Genomic DNA, 18077 nt, shown 5'->3' on the forward strand with positions numbered 1-18077 from the left:
ATTCAGTAAGCCTGACAACATCTGTAGGGAGAAAGCAAAGTTAATATTTTGAGTCCAGTGACCCTTTTTTAGAGCTGATAATAGCTAGGAAAAGTTGGTATTTCTGATGACAAGGAGTGAACGAGTTTAGTGGATGGTGGAAGGAGTGTACAGGTAGGTGGAGACAAAGTCTGTTAAGCATTTATGAAAACATTTTTTCACAAATCCCCTCTAAACATCTTGTCTTTCACCTTTAAAATAATCACCCCTTTGTTTTTAACCCTATCCACCTTGTTCTTGTTCCTCATATTTTTATACACGCAAAACTAATTAGAGATTAGAAACATAGAAGAGCTCCTAAGACAACACTAGGTGTAGATGTAGAAAAACAAATATGCAGTGAAATTCAGCGTGCATAAATTTATAGGCATTTTGGGAGCCTTCCTGATTTATATTAGGATATTAAATAGTGAGAAGTGCAGTAAGGGAGAAGAATTGCAAGCAAACAAAAACAGAAATTGCTGGAAAGGCTGAAGTCTAGCAACATGTGACCCTTCCTCAGAACAGATGCTGCCAGAGCTGCTGAGCTTTTCCAGTAATTTCTCTTCTTATTTTTGATGTACAGCAGTTCTTTCCCTTTTTAAGAATTGTGTGTGTATGTCGGGGGACTGCAGCTGTATGTTTCTGGTAAACAAAGAGACATTGTTGAATCTAATTCTTGAGATGGGGATCGTTATTCACAATTGAAACATGATCATTGAATCAAAAGATTAAAGTTCCTTTGTAGAAAAGGAGCAGTACAAAGTGAAGATAATCGGGGAGAGAAATGGCCTAAGAATGGATCTGATTCTGGTCAATTGATTGAAGAATGGAAGATGAAATTGATATAGAATTATAAAATTTTACAGCACAGAAAGAGGTCATTTGACTCATCAAGTCTGGCTCCTGAAAGAGCAAAGAATGGTCCACCACCATTCACAACCTATGGATCAGTATGCTGCTTTTGGGAGAAATTGGATTGGATGTAGTTGAGAAATGTTCTCGTGAGAAAAAGGTAGGACAAACAACACCAGAACTCCTGGATAACAAGACAGGTGATATGAAAAGAGGTACATAGACAAATGCCAGGTTGACCCGAAAATTGGGTTGAAACTTGAAAGAAGTAGTTTTGCAAAAAAAAAGTCATGAAGCAAGAGTACGAGAAGGGACTAGCAGCTAACGTGAAAGGAATTAGAATCCCTTACCAACTGAAAAAGAACAAGTAAGACTGATTTAATGACTGGAAAGGGAGATTGAAGGTTGTCCACCTTGACATAGAAAGTAGCAAAGCAGAATATTATTTAAATGGAGAGAGAGTTCAGAATGCTCTAGTATACATGCATCTTAGTGCCACATACATGTGTCACAACAAGTTAGGTACAGCATATAGGCACTGCAAGTGACAGGGAGGACAAATCGAATGGGGGTGTGAAGTAGAAAGGTATGGAAATTATGCTACAGCTATTCAGGGTATTGGTGAGACTTCACTTAAATATTTTATATCATTCTGATTATTATTCAAGGAGCAATGCATATACATTGGAAGCATTCGGAGAAAGTTTACTGGGTTGATTCCTGTGAATGATTCCTGTAATGCAGTCGTCTTCTCAAGGAAGAATAATGAGAAAATCTTACTGAAACAATGGATTCTAAGGGGACTTGAGTGGGTGGCTGCTGGAAGGATGTTTCCTCCTGTCGGAGATACTAGAGTTAGTTGATACAATTTGAAAACAAGGGGTCTTTCACTTAATATAAAGATGAGGAGGAATTCCTTTTTGGGGGTCTTTAGTCTTTCGGATTCTCTTTCACAGTAATGAAGATTGGGTCATTGAATATATTCAAGCTGGGTTTGATTTTTGATTAATGAGGACATCTAGGTTTAGCTGCATGCATGAGCTGGTGTTAAAGTTGCAGTTTGATTTGGGCATGACCTATTGTAGGTCAAATTGCATACCTTGCCTGTTTCTCATGACTGCTGTAGGAATTCCTTGGGATCGAGTTGGAAGTTCAAATGTTGGTGTTTCACAATGGCCTTGCCTCCATAAGATCAGAAGTGGGGATGTTTGCTGAGGATGGATAGTAGTATTCAGTACAATTTTTTTCAGATATTAAAGTGGCACTTGGGTGCATGCAACAATATTTGGGCAGTGTTCAAAAATGGACTATGTGGCATAAATGTAGAGTCCCAGCCAATGACCATAGCTGACAGGAGAGAATCTATTCCTCTTTCGCTTATATCACCATGCTGAATTCTTGCAGCCCCCCCAAAAGTTGCACATAGCTGTGACTTAGAAGTATATTACAGGCACTGCAGTGTTGCTGAATTAAAATCCTTCCTTTGTTGCAACACTTATGAGCCACCTGGGCTGCAGTAATTCATAAAGGAAATTCTTCACTGTTTTGAAGTTAGCTCGGGATGGGCAATAAATGAATATTTAAAAACCTATAACTTTGTGATGAAGAGCATTATTCTTTATTTGTAAATAATTGTCTCTGTAAATGTTTGTTAAATTTCAGAACTAGTGGTGTGTCTCTAAACCCAAATGATCTCCAACTCAACTTTATTTAAATGAAAGTAACATAAGTATGGGACTCCATGATCTTTTTCAGGCTCGTCAAGCCGCCCCCTGTGTGCTGTTCTTTGATGAACTTGATTCTATTGCTAAGGCACGTGGTGGGAACATTGGTGATGGTGGTGGTGCTGCTGATCGTGTTATAAATCAGATTCTGACTGAAATGGATGGCATGTCCACCAAAAAGAATGTCTTTATCATTGGTGCAACTAACCGCCCCGATATTATTGATCCTGCAATTTTACGCCCTGGACGCCTTGACCAACTTATTTACATTCCACTGCCTGATGAAAAATCTCGTGGTGCTATTTTGAAGGCTAACTTGAGAAAGTCTCCTATTGCTAAGGTAAGTAAGCTTTCCATTTCCATGAAAATGCAAAATTCTAATATTATTTAACATCAAAAAATAAAATGATCAATTTTCATGCTAATGGTTAGGTTTTGTGTGCAAAGAATGTCTTAGTGGTTTTGGTAATAAAGCACCTGAATATTGCTCAACAAAGATGTGTTTCATTGAAATCTTTTGTCCTTCTTTCATCAGGATAGTTCATCAGGATAATTTGGTATTTCTTGTAAATTGTCCAGGCAAGATTGAGACAAAAATCTTCGACAAAATGTCTTTTTGCAGCAATACTTAAATATTTGTGAATTAGATGACACGAGGTTATAGCGCAACAGGTTTATATGAAGTGACAAGCTTTCAGAGCATTGCCCGTTCATCGGGTGAATGAATCAGTAAGATGAAGGCTGGTCTGGTTGTCGTCTGAACTCCAATTTCTAGCACACGTTTCATGACATGTGATTTCCTTGCCTATCAAAAATCTAAATCCACCTTGAATAGATTCACCTACCTACCTTCACTGTTTTCTCAATGTCATAATCTAATGATCCTTTGAGAGGAAAGAACACTTCTTGAAATTGAGACCTTTTGTTCTAATCTTCGTCTACAAGGGGCAACATTCTCTCAATATACACCTTTGCTAGCAGTCTTCAGGGTCTTGTATGGATCAATTTAACATTCTTTTAAACTTCATTAGGTAAATGCCAAGCTGTTCAACCTCATAGTCGGGATAAGAACATAGTAACAGGAGTGGACCATTCAGCCCCTCGAGCCTGCTCCACCATTCAATAAGATCATGACTGAACTGTGGCCTAACTCCATATCTTTGGCCCAAACCTATTAATACCTTTTGTTTATCAAAAACTTACCTCAGAATTAAAATGAGCAATTGATCCAGTTGACATTGTCATTTGGGAAGAATGTTCCAAACATCTGCCACCTTCTGTGTATGGAAGTGTTTCCTGACATCCCTCGTGAATGGTCTGGTCATAATTCTCAGACGATGTCCCCTAGTTGTAGAATCCCCATCCTATCTACCTGTTTTTATTACTAATGTTTTGAAGACTTTGATCAGATCAGCCCCTATCATAAAAACATCGAAAATAGGTACAAGAGTATGCTATTTGGCCCTTCAAGTTTGCACTACCATTCAATATGATCATGGCTGATAATGCAATTTGAGTATCCCACTCCTCTTACTCTCCATACCCAACTATTCCTTTAGCTGCAAGGACCTCATCCAGCTCCCTCTTGAATATGTCTTAACGAACTGGCCCCAACAGCTTTCCATAGGCTCACAAACCTTGAAGAAATTCTTCCTCATCTCAGTCCTGAATGGCTGATCTCTTATTCGTAGACTGTGGCCCCAGTTTTAGACTTCCCCCAATATTGGGAACATTTTTCCTGCATCTAGCCTGTACAGTCCCATCGGGATTTTGATTGTATGAGATATACACAAGTTCGCGCTCGCACTCACACTCTCACACCACACATCACACACTCTCACACTCACACACACGCTCACCACACTCTCGCTCATGCTTGCTCCCCATGTACATGCGCTCACCACACTTCATCTTGATATGACTGCCAGCATGCCAGTGGCTTTCCTCACTGCCTGCTGCACCTGCATGCCAACTTTCAGTGACTGTTCCACAATGACACCCAGGCCTCATTGCCCCTCACTTTCTCCTAAACTACCACCATTCGGAGAACAGTCTCCTTTCCGTTTTTGTCACCAAAGTGGATAAGCTTGCATTTATACACGTATTGCATTTGCAAAATATTTGTCCCCTCAGCCAGCCTGTCCAAGTCACCCAACAGCCTCCTAGGATCCTTCTCACAGCACACACTGCTACCCAGCTTAGTAACGCGTAGATTTGGAGATACTGCTTTCAGTTCCTTTTGTCCAAATTGTTAATGTATTGTAAACAGCTGGGCCCCAGCGCTGAACCCACTGGCACCCCACTCATCACTGTCTGCTATTTTCAAAACTATCTATTTATTCCAACTCTCTGCTTCTTGTCTGCCAACCAGTTCTTTATACATGTTAATACGTTACCTGGGATACCATGAGCTTTAATTTTGCTTATGAATCTCTTTTTTGTGGAACTTTGTCAAAAGCCCTTTGAAAGTCCAGTAGACAGCATCTATTGATTTACCCTTAAGCACTCTGCTGGTCAAAAAAAAATTTCCAGAAGATTTGTCATACATGAGTTCTCTTTAGTGAATCCATGCTGACTTGGACAAATCCTGTCAGACTTTCCGAATGCTGAGCTATTACATCCTTAATTTTTCCACCACCAGTATCAGGCTAACCAGTCTATAATTCCAAATGGATTTCTGAAGAAGGGTCAGGCTCCGAAACGTCAGCCTTCCTGCTCCTCTGCTGCTTCGCCTGCTGTGCTCATCCAGCTCTACACCTTGTTATCTCTTGTTCTAGAAACTCTCCATTTACTCATTATTTAGGTCACCTTTTCCAATGTAGTTCATGCAGTCTGCACGTGGAATAAAGTCACTCATGATTCTTGCAGTTCGTTTTCTTTCTTACCCAATTTATTCCTGTCTGAGGACCTATGGACTAATCTCAAGTGACTTTTTACTTTTCTATTTCTTATTTCTTCTCCCCCATCCGATTCTATGTATTGCATTTTGAACTAAGGTCATTTCTCACCACTGTACTAATGATAATGTTAATTGATAAGCTGTCTCACCTATCCTAGCTTCCTCTCTTTTTGAAATATCAAATCTCCCTCAGTATTAAGGACCAACTTGTGCTATCAGGTTATATCAGTGTTTATTTTAACTGCCCTAAAAATTCACCTGTTTTGTTATGAATGCTGCATTTCTGAGATGCAGAACCTTGAATTCTGTTGTTATTATCACTTTTGCTAGCTCTGACCTTATCTGCTGTTGCACTGTTAAATTTGTGTTATCTGTCTCATCCTTTCCTGTATCATTGCCTAAATTACAATGCAATTCTTTCATCTTGTTTCTCTTTGATGTATCACACTTTCTTTTATAAGATCAGTGTCTCTAACTTGTAGTTCTTAAAGCACTTCCTACTACCCTAGTTGAAGAGTTCACAAGTTCACTGGCCCCAACACCGATAAAGACTTATCCAATCGTAGAGAGCTTCTGTTTTCCCAGTACTGATGTCAATGCTTTGACTTGAAATACATTTCTCTGTTTTTCTGGTCGTGCATTTATCTCTCTGAGCTTACTTATCCTATGCCCAATTGCTCGTGGCACAGGTGACTATCCAGAACAATTGCCTTTTTAAGATGTTGCTTTCTAAGTTACCCATAGCTGCTTAGATTACTTTAGCAGAATTTCTTCCTTAATCGTTGTACAATTGCAGTTTTCTAGTTGAGATATAAGAAATACTCAGCAGCCCAATAAGCTTTACTGCTATTAGTCAACCTTCTATCAACAAGTTACATTTACTAAGATTACCCAAGTTTCAAAACATAAATGAGAAAAACACTCACCAATGAATCAGCTACCTGTTTTCCTGTATGATGTCAGAGAGTGATCAGTCCTCTTTGAAACCAGACTGACTGGTTTGGGATGCCCCTCTTGCCTGCTTCTCTAGGTACTATTGACCATTTTTTTTGTCTCCTGCTCCCTTCACTAACTGTTTGGCCAACCAATATATGAGCAGTTTGGCATAACTTCTCTCCTTTTCAGTTCAGTCCTTCTACAAATAAGCCTGAGTACTTGGTTTGCACATTTTTCTAATCTCCTAACCAACTTCCTTGCCAATGATTTGATTTTGTCCTCCCAGACTCCGGACTTCTGAACTAAAATGTAAGACCTCCTGTGTATTTCAGTAGATATTTATGAACCTGGATTTCATTTTTTTTTAAAAGCAGCTGTTATGTGATTTTTGACACTTGCCCTTGCCAACCAGCAATCCTATTTGTAGCACATGGAATTCAACCTTTTAATAGTTCATCTGCTTTCAGGCTATCCTCAGATAGTTGAATCAGATGTGAGGAAGCTATGAGCTTATGATAGTCATCTTTAGGATAGGTTTATTCACATTTCGTTATTCTGAAGTGCATTCTGTTGAACCTTTAGCTTATTAACTTGCAAGTGTTAACTTAAAACTGAACTGTAAGGATTATTTTTCAAGATGCTCGCTGATTTGTAAGAGGTTCGTCTTTATTTGGGGATCTAAGTTGTGTGTTCAGTCACCTAACTGTATCATTATCATTGAATATTGTTTGTATTCATGAGAATTTTGTTCATGATGTAATGTTCCATGAATGTCACTTTGTAGGAAGTTGACTTGGAATATTTGGCCAAGACCACCAATGGGTTTTCGGGAGCTGATTTGACTGAAATCTGCCAACGAGCCTGTAAACTTGCAATCAGAGAATCGATTGAAAGTGAAATCAGACGAGAACGTGAAAGACAAGGCAACCCTTCGGCTATGGTAGGTGCACAATTATCAACAACCATTGTACTAACTAAGTATTAAATGTCTGTTTTTGTTTATTCTAAACCTATTAAGATTTGTCTTTAATGAGGCTTATTAAAATACATGATGGCTTTAATTGCAGGAGGTTGAAGAAGATGATCCTGTTCCTGAGATACGCAAGGACCATTTTGAGGAAGCTATGCGCTATGCACGCCGATCGGTCAGTGATAATGATATTCGAAAGTATGAAATGTTTGCACAAACACTGCAGCAGAGTCGTGGATTTGGCAGTTTCAGGCAAGTATTTTTGTATCCTTTATCATTTTGCTTGAGGTGTGACATGTTAGAAGGGTCATGGTGCACGTTAGAAGTTTTATACAAATCTGCAAATAATGTGATTGTATATAGGTGACGGTCATGACAGAAATAGTCTTGTATACTGATTTGCTTCTGACGAACAAATAACTTCAGTTTCCTTTGTCTCTTTGTGAAACTTCTTGGATCTAAATTTCGTGTTTCTTCCTTGCATTCAATGTTTGTGACTCTGTTTACACTGTACTTTAGAGATTCCTTCATGCAGATTGTGAGCCAATCAACTGCATAATAAATAGGTCCCAGCTGCTGCTTGAATCTCAGCCACGAGCTTAGTAAAAGACAGGACAGACTCGAAAGGCATAGTGACAAACAAATTAGAATCTTTGGTTGTTTGGCTCACTGAGCTGGTTCGTCGGTTTTCTGCAGATGTTTCATTCATCTGGTAGGTAACATAGTCAATGCAGCCTCCGATGAAGCACCAATGTGTTTTTCTGCCTGTTATTTAAACTTTGGAGGCCATTAAGCTGGATTACCTCACCTCTGGTTTTCCTTTGCGGTGAAGTGTATATGGGATCGAGTTCTGTGTTTGTTGATGGCTTTCTTCATGGAGTAACAGGCTTCTAGGAATTCCTGTGCTTGTCTGTGCTTTGCTTGTCCCAGGATCTTGGTGTTGTCCCAGTCGAGTTGGTGGTTTAAACAGTACGAATCGCAAGTGGATTGCCTTACGTGGAAAGGCTGTACTGTTTAGTCTTGAATTTTCTGGACTTCAGAACTATCGGAGGTGACTTAATTAAAATATGCCAGGGATCCCTGATTTATGAACATTGAACATATGAACTCAGTCTCATACGTGGTTGTAATTTTAAAGATCTGACATAAGAACATTTCCTGTAAAGGAGCTGGTCCTAAGTACGTTATCCTGCATTCCAACTTGCATACAAATTGATTTGTGAACTGACTACAGAACGGAACATTCGCAGCCCAGAGACTGCCTGCCTGTATAAGATCCTGAAAGGACTGATCGAATAGAAGTTGAAAGGATGTTTCCTTTTGTGGGAGAACCTAGGACTAGGAGTTATAAATTTTAAAAATAACAGGGAGTCCATTTAAAACAGATGAGGGCACTGTTTTTTGAGTGTTGTGTGTTAGGAATTCCCTTCCTGAAAAGATGCTGGAAGTAGAATCTTTAGATAACTTTAAGATAACATAGACTTTTGATGGCCAAGGCAATGAAAGATTATCAGGGGTTTACAGATTGTAGAGTTAAGATTAGAATCGGTTTAGTTTAGCCACCATCTTATTGAATGGCAGAGCAGGCTTGATGGGCCACGTGGTCTGCACTTACTTGTATCTCCTTGAAACGTTTCTTTCAAAAAAAACTAAATCCATTTGATCTCAGTTATAGAAGCTTAGTTGTAGTGTGATCCAGGTTAGGAACTAAATATCGAGAATTATTTACTTTTGAATGGGGAAAAGGAAGAAGTTATAATATTAAGGGGTGGTCTAAAAACAGCACCCAGTGATCTTGGTTTGGAAAATTAGGATGCAGTTTGGCTGGAGATCAGATCACAAATCTGTGCTGTATTATTTTGAAAAATGGAGACAAAATGTAGATTTAGAAGAACATGAAGCTGCCTCTTGCAGTTAGTTTGTTGTGATCCACCTTTCATGACATGATGTGGTAGGATTTGAATGCCTTTACCTGATTTTATTAGTTGTGGGATTGCTTGTCTTAGTCTGTTGCAAGATTAACATGGTTGATTTTTATAGCTGCTTCATTTTTGGGTATCTCTTGACACTTCCTGGCATATTTCAATGCACTCCTCATCAAACTCCTGGCTTGATCATGATCAATTTGAGTGTTACGAGGTCACTGGTGATAAAGCAGAATGATGCTGTTGATGACCGCCCTAAATTATGAATTCCCAGTTTTGATTTATTTGATCTGTTCCGAATCATTGTGATGCCAAAACTTTTGACTTAATGCATTGGGACTTGGTGTCCACCTTCATGGTTGGGGTGAGTTTAGAGGTAGTGGGCTAGTAGTAATGTCACTGCACTAGCAATCCAGTCACAGATGGGGATGTGAATTTGATGTTCACCATGACAGATGGTAAATTTGTTGACCCTATGTCAAAACATTAAGTCTGGATTCAGTTCACAACTGGTGAAGTTTTCCAGCAGTTTGCTTTTTTATTTGTTGCATGATCACAGTTAGCTTTTAAATCTGGATTTTTACAGAAGTCAAATTTCACAACCTGTCATAATGGGATTCCAATGCACATCGTAGAACCATTGGTCTGAGACAGAATTTCCAGAAGTAGGGTCATCGACCTGTTGATTTTTCCAGCAATTTCTGCCGTTGCTTCAGATTTCTAACATCTGCAGTTCTTTGTTTTATTTTTGTGATAATGTCATCATTATCCATTGGTGAACGAGAGGTATTTACAAAAATGCTCTTTATGGAACATAATTTGTAATCCTTATCTGGAGTGGCCTATGTGTGACTCCAGACTGCAGGAATGCCCTTAGCTGTCCTCTGAATTAGCCTTCGCAGGCCATTCAGGAAATGGCTATTGAAGATGGGCAGCAAATGCTAGTCTTGCCAGTGATACAATCCCCAAAAATGAATTACAGATGATTTTGCTATAATGCATGTTTCGTTAACACAAATTGACTGTAGTGCAACTGATGAACAGTGGATGCTGTTTGAAATGCAACTTTCTGCTGTTCAGTATAGCAATTTCCCTGTGATGTGATTTCCTGTGACACAAGGTCACACAAGAAAACAACTAGCACTGTTATAGGAGATCTACCTGTAAGTAAAATGCTAAGTAAATGAAATGAAGTGCATTTAGTAAGAACGTTTACCACTGCATCATCAGATCTAATGAATCTGTCCTGCTGTTGGGATCTTTTGGGGATTGCAGTGTAATCAGAAGAGGGACTTGACAGGATTGTTGCTGAGAGGAGTTTTTCCGACTGGGTGGCTGAGATGTCGGGGTTCCGATAACAAATCAGTGAAATGTGCTGGGTGCCAATGCATAAGTTGAGCCAAAGGTGCCAGGAATATCTTCAACATCGAATGGTTACAGTACAGAAAGGAGAGCAACTTGTCTACTGTCACACACACACACACACACACACACACACACACATTTCCAGGCTCTGTTCCTCTACAGCCCTTCAAATTTTTGTTGTCTTGACCTTTTTCAGTTCAGTTATTTATCTAATTCCCAGATGCCAGAATTGAATCTGCCTAAACCGCACACATCTTGAAGCTGTGCATTTCATATCTTAACCCACTTAAGACGATAAGACAAAAGAGCAGAAAGAGGTCGTTCAGCCCATCGAGTCTACTCTGATCTCTAAGGTCATGGCTGATCTGATAATCCTCAATAGCATTTTCCTGCCATTTCTCCATAACCCTCGACACCTCTTACTGACTAAATATCTACCTATTTCAGCCTTGAAAATACTTAAAGACTCAGCCTCAACAACTCTCTGAAGCATTTCACACATCACTACTGTCTGAGAAAAGGCATTCCTCCACATCTTCCCATCCCACTATATACAGAGGTCATGCCATCTATTCCTAGACAGTCATATAAGGGGAAACAATCTCTTTCCTCCTGTACCGTGTCAAGTTTAAGAATCTTGTATGTTTCAGTAAGGTCACCTCATTCTTTTATTTCAACAAGTACAGGCCCAAACTACTCCATCTGTTCTCCATAAGACAATCCTTCCGTACCTGGTATCAACTTAGTGTGCCTTCTTTGGACTGTCTTCAATACTGGTGCATCTTTTCTTGGGTAACAGACTCAAAACTGTTCACAATATTCCAGGTCAGACTAAAGCCTTGTATAGTTTTAGCAAAACTTTCCTACTTTTATACTTCATTCCCTTTTAAATAAAGCCCAGGATTCCATTTTCCTTCTGTGTTACCCACTGAACTTGGATGCTAGCTTTTTGTGATTCATTGGCAAGGGTTCCCAAAATCCATCTGTTCCATAGCTTTCTATGGTCTTTCTCCATTTTAAGTAATAATCAGCTCCTATATTCTTCCTGGCAAAGTGCATAATCTCAATGTATTCCACCTACCACAATTTTTTTAACTCACTCTATCTGTATATGTCCTGCAGACTGAGTCATTCTCATCACTTGCCGTCCCATTTATTTGTGTCATCCACAAACTTGACCATAATACATTTGCTTTGCTCATACAAGTCATTTATGCATACATTAATAACTGTGACCTCAACACTGATTCCTGTGGAGTTACAGTTTGCTTGAGTGAAAATTCCAACTGTCATCTCTGTTAGTCAGTCTTCTATCTGTGCTAATATATTAACTCCCAACACCATGTGCTCTTACATTAAGCAGTCTTACTGTATGGTACCTTACCAAATGCCTTTTGAAAATCCAAGGATATTGCATGCACTGCTTTCCTTTTCTCTATTAGCTTGTTACCACCTCAAAGAATTGTAGTACATTTGTCAGGCATGATTGTTCTTCATGAAGCACTTGATCATGTTATGCATTTCTTAATGCTCTGCTAGACTCTTTAACACTCTCCCGATTACTGATGTTAAGCTAACTAACACTCTCCTGATTACTAATGTTAAGATAACTGACCTGTAGTTACTATTTTTTTTGTCTCCTACGCTTTTATTAATGGAAAAAAATTATTTCAAGCTTTTCTACATGTTGTCTTTGGTTCTTTTGCCTTTCACCTTAAATTTGTGTCCTCTAATTGTTGATCCTGCCCTCAGTCTGAACAGTTTTCCTCTCTTTACTCTATTCAAACCCCTCATGATTTTGAATACCTCCATCAAATCTTCCAACCTTTTCACATCTAAGAGTAGCTTTGGTCACTCTAATCTGTTCAGTTAACTGAAATTGTTTTATTGTAAATCTTTTCTGCACTTGCTGTATATGTTTTCTAAAACGTAGTACCTTAAATTGGCTGTAATTCAGGCTAAGCAAGTGTCCTATAAAGAAATGGCTCATATTACCTGATCTGTTGGGTGATAGCTCAATTTGCATCAAAAAAAAAGCCCATCTGACCATTACTGAGGGACCCTGAACGGGACTGAGATAGACTTCATTGACATGAGGTATTATAGCACACCAGGATATGGTCTGCTTTCAAATGAACAGTAGAAATTTAGCTCAAATGGCATCCACTGCCATTTGTCTGAGTCACTACATTCAGAAGGTAAGGGCACAGCTGGCTGAGAGAAATCAACGCAAGCATAACCTCAACCGTTCTTTGTTTACTAATATAATAAAATGCGCCATCTGTATGTAGTGTTTAGTTTAAATTCAGCAACGTTTGTTTTGGTTTAAGTAAAATCACACCACATCCTATCTTAGCCCTAATTTTATCAAATAGATCTGAGTAGAATCAATGTGTTGCAATTTTTTTGGTACTAAAATATATTTTAACATTAAGGCTAACATTGCCTGTACTACTTGCAGATTCCCATCTAGTAGTCAAGCAGGTGCAGGACCAAGCCAAGGAACCGGAGGAGGAAGTGGTGGAAACATGTTCAGTGAAGACAATGATGATGATCTGTATGGTTAAACATACATTTTGTGGACCAAATTTTACCAGGCCAAGTTGTACAATTTCCATTTCTTGGACTGTTGCTTTTCCCTTCCCTCCCCTCCCCTCCCCTCCCCAAATGACCCCACCCCACCCCTTCAGTCCAGTCAGAGAAGCATGTGCAGCTTTCAATAATCTGGTTCCAGGGGTTTCTTCTAATGAACCTATTCTTGATGTTGGATGTGAAGTTAACTGTTAAATCACTGCAGAGTAGTCAATGACTACCTTCTGGGAAACTTCTGTTCAAATTGATGAAGCAGATTCAGCAGCTTTTGCAGTGAGTATAACTGTAGCCTGAAAAAAATACAAAATGCTTATGGAACTTCATTTTTTTATTTCAGTAGGTGACATGATAAATGTATAAGTTTGAAAAGATGTTAAGGAACTTAATATGATCTGATAATAAAATTGAATTGTTGCACCTCTAATAAAGAATTGTGTGTTGCCTGAATTTCATGTTTCTTCAGGGTAAAAATTTAATTGGTCTGTAGAAACATTTTGTGCTGTGGTTGCAATTTTTGATCTTGTGCAGAGTAGTATTTTCAATTTGTTGCATTACTGTCTCTTTTAATCTCTTAAGGGACAGTAACCATCAACTGAAAAAGAATTGGGTGTGATTTTGTGCAATAGTAAAAATGCTTCTAATACTCCATTACACATTTAACATTTTAGGCAGAACTGATGTGAATATTACGAACAAAATCCATTTTTAAACCATTGTGATTATTTGCAATATTTAATTTAATTAGATAAATTCTGCCAACTTGCGTGTTTATCTGCCAATAAAACAACTTCTGATAACAGGGATGCGGTAACCTGGTAAGCTCCATTGGAACAATTGCCAGTGTCTGAATTTTCATTTCACAACATTGAATAATTTTTTAGGTTCGATTAATGGATTTATTGTATGTAAATGTAAAATCTCAATCTGGATTAATTGTTTCTCGGGGATAATTTAGTTTGCACCATAGATTAGCCTTTTAGCTAGTTTTGTTAATGTTGATGCTTGACTGAAATGTTCTCCATCAGTCTCCAGAACTCCTCCCTGTGAATTCTCTGTTCAAAATTCTATCAGTATTCTGTTCCTTCTGCTTCTTGCCTCTGACCATGGAGATGTCCACTGGCTGTCACCTCTCAACGTTTGAATTCAAAATCTTTACATATCTTTTTTTTATTGTTTGTGTTTGTAAGCAGGATTTCTACCAGGTGAGTAGTAAATTTATAGCAATGGAGATGGGGTAGCTTTTCCTTGCCTTTCATTTCAGGAAATGTGTTTATTTTCTTGATTTGGTACATGTGCAGCCATAGGGTCTGTGTTTGTTAGTGACTGCAATATGTACTAGCTGCAAAGTGTAAGGCAGCAAGTTGTGTGGTTCTGACAGCAGTTCACAAGTCTGCAACTTCCACTGCTAAGAAGGACAAGGACACCAAGAACGTGACGAGAATCACTTCCCAAGTTCTTACTGAGTTGTGTCAGTGCCCAGTTGGACAAGGCTAATAGTTCCTCCATCTCTGAATAGAAGGAATTACTGCACTTCAAGAAGGTGATCACATTCTCAAGGGAGGCTGTTTACATACTGGGTTGCTTAACTCGTAACTTTGAATGCTAGATTAAATTCTGACGGTTAGTTATAAGCCTAGTAGTGTGTGTGTGTGTGTGCGCGCCATCAAGGGTGTTTATAGTCGATATGGCACACATGGGATCAGTTCCTTCATCATTCTTCCTATTCTGAAGCTAGAACTGTATACTGCAGTAAAATGCCAGAGTCCTAAATGCTTTTTTGAATTATGATGCAATACAATACAGTAATTTGTATTGAATTACATTAATTCAGCATTTCCTCTGTTCAGATTCGGATGTTGGACGCAAAATTTGGCAGTTATCAAAATAAGCAAGGCTCAGATATTATGATAAATCTTAACTGAAGTTGAAACTGAAAATTAAACTAAACTTTAATTTTGTTTAAGCTTCATATTCAGCTGAAGTTCCCCCACCCCCCCATCCCACTTTGCTCCATTTGTGGGGTACAAGCCAATGTCAGTGTTGGGGATATAAATGGAAAGAATTACTTATACCTCAAGATATCAGAATTGAGAACTCCTAAATTGACAGTATGGCCAGTTGTAGTTTTCAAGAAACAGGAGATGGGTCTAGATGAGATGTAAATGGAACCCGTGCTTACAGATGTTAGAAGTAATGGGGAGGTAAGAGTGGAAATTAGATTCAAGTTGATTAGATTTTCTAGTTCATCCAAAATCAGAAAGTGGAACAGATGTAGTTATTAATGTACCAGGAAAAGAACAATGAGGGGCAACAGCAAAGTGGGATTGGATTAAAGGTTGTTCTGCATTTTCTATGACAAGGCAGGTACATTTAGGATTTAGAGATAATGGGAACTGCAGATGCTGGAGATTCCAAGATAATAAAATGTGAGGCTGGATGAACACAGCAGGCCAAGCAGCATCTCAGGAGCTCCTGAGATGCTGCTTGGCCTGCTGTGTTCATCCAGCCTCACATTTTATTACATTTAGGATTTAAATGAGTTCCCATAGCAAGCCTTTTATTTGGGGGCAGGATGTGGCTTTTATAAAGTTGAGAGTATAGGTTCATTCATGTAGAGAAGGGTATTGAGAATGGTTGGGCCTTAGTTGGACCTTTTATTGAATAAAGCTACAGCCTGATTCAGGATTAGAGTCTGAAGATTGGACATGCACAAAGAGAGGGCACTAGGACAAAGTTTCCACTTAGCACAGTAGCCATAACCGTTTGGAGAGTTTGTACTTGCTGATTGGCATGTGAACTATTGATGCCTGGTTTCAGAAGTTGCAGTGGCAGGTGAAAATAGAGGGATCATAGGTTGTTGTTGTAGCTGAGTAAAGACTGGACAAGGATGACAATAACTTGAGAAAAAAATCAGTTTTGAGTGGCACGGTGGCTCAGTGGTTAGCACTGCAGCCTCACAGCACTGGGGACCTGGGCTTAATTCCAGCCTCGGGCGACTGTGTGGAGTTTGCACGTTCTCTCCCCGTGTCTGCGTGGGCTTCCTCCGGATGCGCCGGTTTCCTCCCACAGTCCAAAGATGTGCACGCTAGGTGAATCGGCCATGCTAAGTTGCCCGTAGTGTTCAGGGGTGTGTGGGTTATAGGGGGATGGGTCTGGGTAGGATGCTTCAAGCGGCGGTGTGGACGTGTTGGGCTGAAGGACCTGTTTCTACACTGTAGGGAATCTAATCTAATCTATGAAGCCTGGATAGGCTTGAATTTAGGATTCCACTCATGCAATGTTGTTAGTGGATCATGGGAAGGAAATGGAAGTAGTCTGAGGTTGGTGACTATAAAGTTGGAATCCATCAACTGGGAAGGTCACTAAGGCAGTAAGATCAGTGACTATAATGGTGGCTTGATGTTTGGTTGGTGGGGTTGAGGTCTGGGAGTGGTGAAAGGAGTGTTTAAAAAATTGGCATATATCCTGAGTGGGATACAGGTTAATTGGAGGAAGGAACCAAATGTAACAGGGAAATTTGCAAGCAATACAAATAGATGGAAATGCATGTTGTTTCCCTTTCACAATCAGTTTATAGAGATGTTTAAGTTAAATAAGTAGGCAAATGGAGTATGATGTGGGAAAATGTGAAGTTATTCATTTTGGAAGGGAGAACGGAAATAAAAATGTACTCTAATTGGAGAGAAACAGCTGAAACCTGCAACACAAAGGGACCTGGGGTATTTGTATATGAAACATAGAAAGCTACCACACAGATGTGACAAGGCTAATGGCATGTTGGCCCCATTTCATGGGGTTTGGAGTTTGAGTAGGGAAATAGTACTGCAACCATGCAAGGTGATATCTGGAGTACTGTGAGCAATTTTGGCCTCTTACTTAAGGACACATTGTTGCATTGGAGGTAGTTCAGAGAAGGTTCACAGTTTGGAACCCTGCTCATAGGAGCTCAGAAAAATGAGAAGTGACCTCACTGAAACAAAAGATTCTTAAGGGGCTGAGGGGAGAGTTTAGGACCATACAGCATAGCCTCAGAATTAAGGGGTGCCAATTTAAGACAGCTGAGGAATTTCTTCTGAGAGTTGAGAGTCTTTGGAACTCCTTGCCACAAAACTGTTTGAGCAGAGTTCTTGAGCTGAGATTCTTGATTATTGGAATCAAGGATTATGGGGAAGGTGGACGTATAGAATGTTGGATCCGTTGTGATCCTGTTGAATGGAGGAGCAAGCATGAAGGGTTGAATAGTCTTTTCCTGTGGTCTAACTTACTGAAAAACAGTGCTCGTCTTGTAGGCAAATTTACTGACAACTTGGTCTCTATAATGGAGAAAATAAACATAGATTAGGTAATGGTGGAGAAACTGGCCTGGTGGTATTGTCATTGGATTTGAAAAGCGGCAAATGTTCTGGGCATGTGGTTTCAAACCCTACTTTGGTAGCTGGAGGAATTTTGAATTCAGTTGATGAAAGATTTGCAGTTGCAAGCTAATATTGGTAAAGGGGCCATTGAAACGGATTTTCAGAGAAAGTCAGTTCCACAAATTTCTTTTTCCTCATTTAAAATTAAGTTCTTTCGTCTTTATCCCTTAGTCATTTTAGAGCCGTATATACAGCAAGATACAATCTGAAGAGATCTGCTTTGGTTTCACACACTCTGGAAGGGCAATACAGGGTTTGACTTAATTGTAGATTCTGTCAAAATAAATTTGAAAGGTGCATTGCCAGGGGAATTCTGTTTTTGAATGAGCTGAAACTGGCTCTTAATCAGTTCTTTTGTTTTATGTTTGCAGTGGAACT

The 18077-nt window shown here is 39.3% G+C and overlaps 1 protein-coding gene across 1 annotated transcript in view; it reads left to right on the forward strand.

Annotated features, from left to right (window-relative positions):
• vcp (valosin containing protein) overlaps positions 1 to 13715 on the forward strand; it is a 65900-nt gene extending 52185 nt beyond the window's left edge. Inside the window, exons 14-17 of the mRNA XM_048531133.2 lie at positions 2629 to 2937; positions 7217 to 7372; positions 7500 to 7654; positions 13154 to 13715. Of these exons, the coding sequence (XP_048387090.1) occupies positions 2629 to 2937; positions 7217 to 7372; positions 7500 to 7654; positions 13154 to 13259 (726 nt within the window). The 3' untranslated portion in view covers positions 13260 to 13715. The remainder of the gene's footprint in view (positions 1 to 2628; positions 2938 to 7216; positions 7373 to 7499; positions 7655 to 13153) is intronic.
• The last annotated feature ends 4362 nt before the right edge of the window (positions 13716 to 18077 follow it).

The sequence above is a fragment of the Stegostoma tigrinum genome, chromosome 1, assembly GCF_030684315.1.
Source record: "Stegostoma tigrinum isolate sSteTig4 chromosome 1, sSteTig4.hap1, whole genome shotgun sequence".
Taxonomy (NCBI): Eukaryota; Metazoa; Chordata; class Chondrichthyes; order Orectolobiformes; family Stegostomatidae; genus Stegostoma; species Stegostoma tigrinum.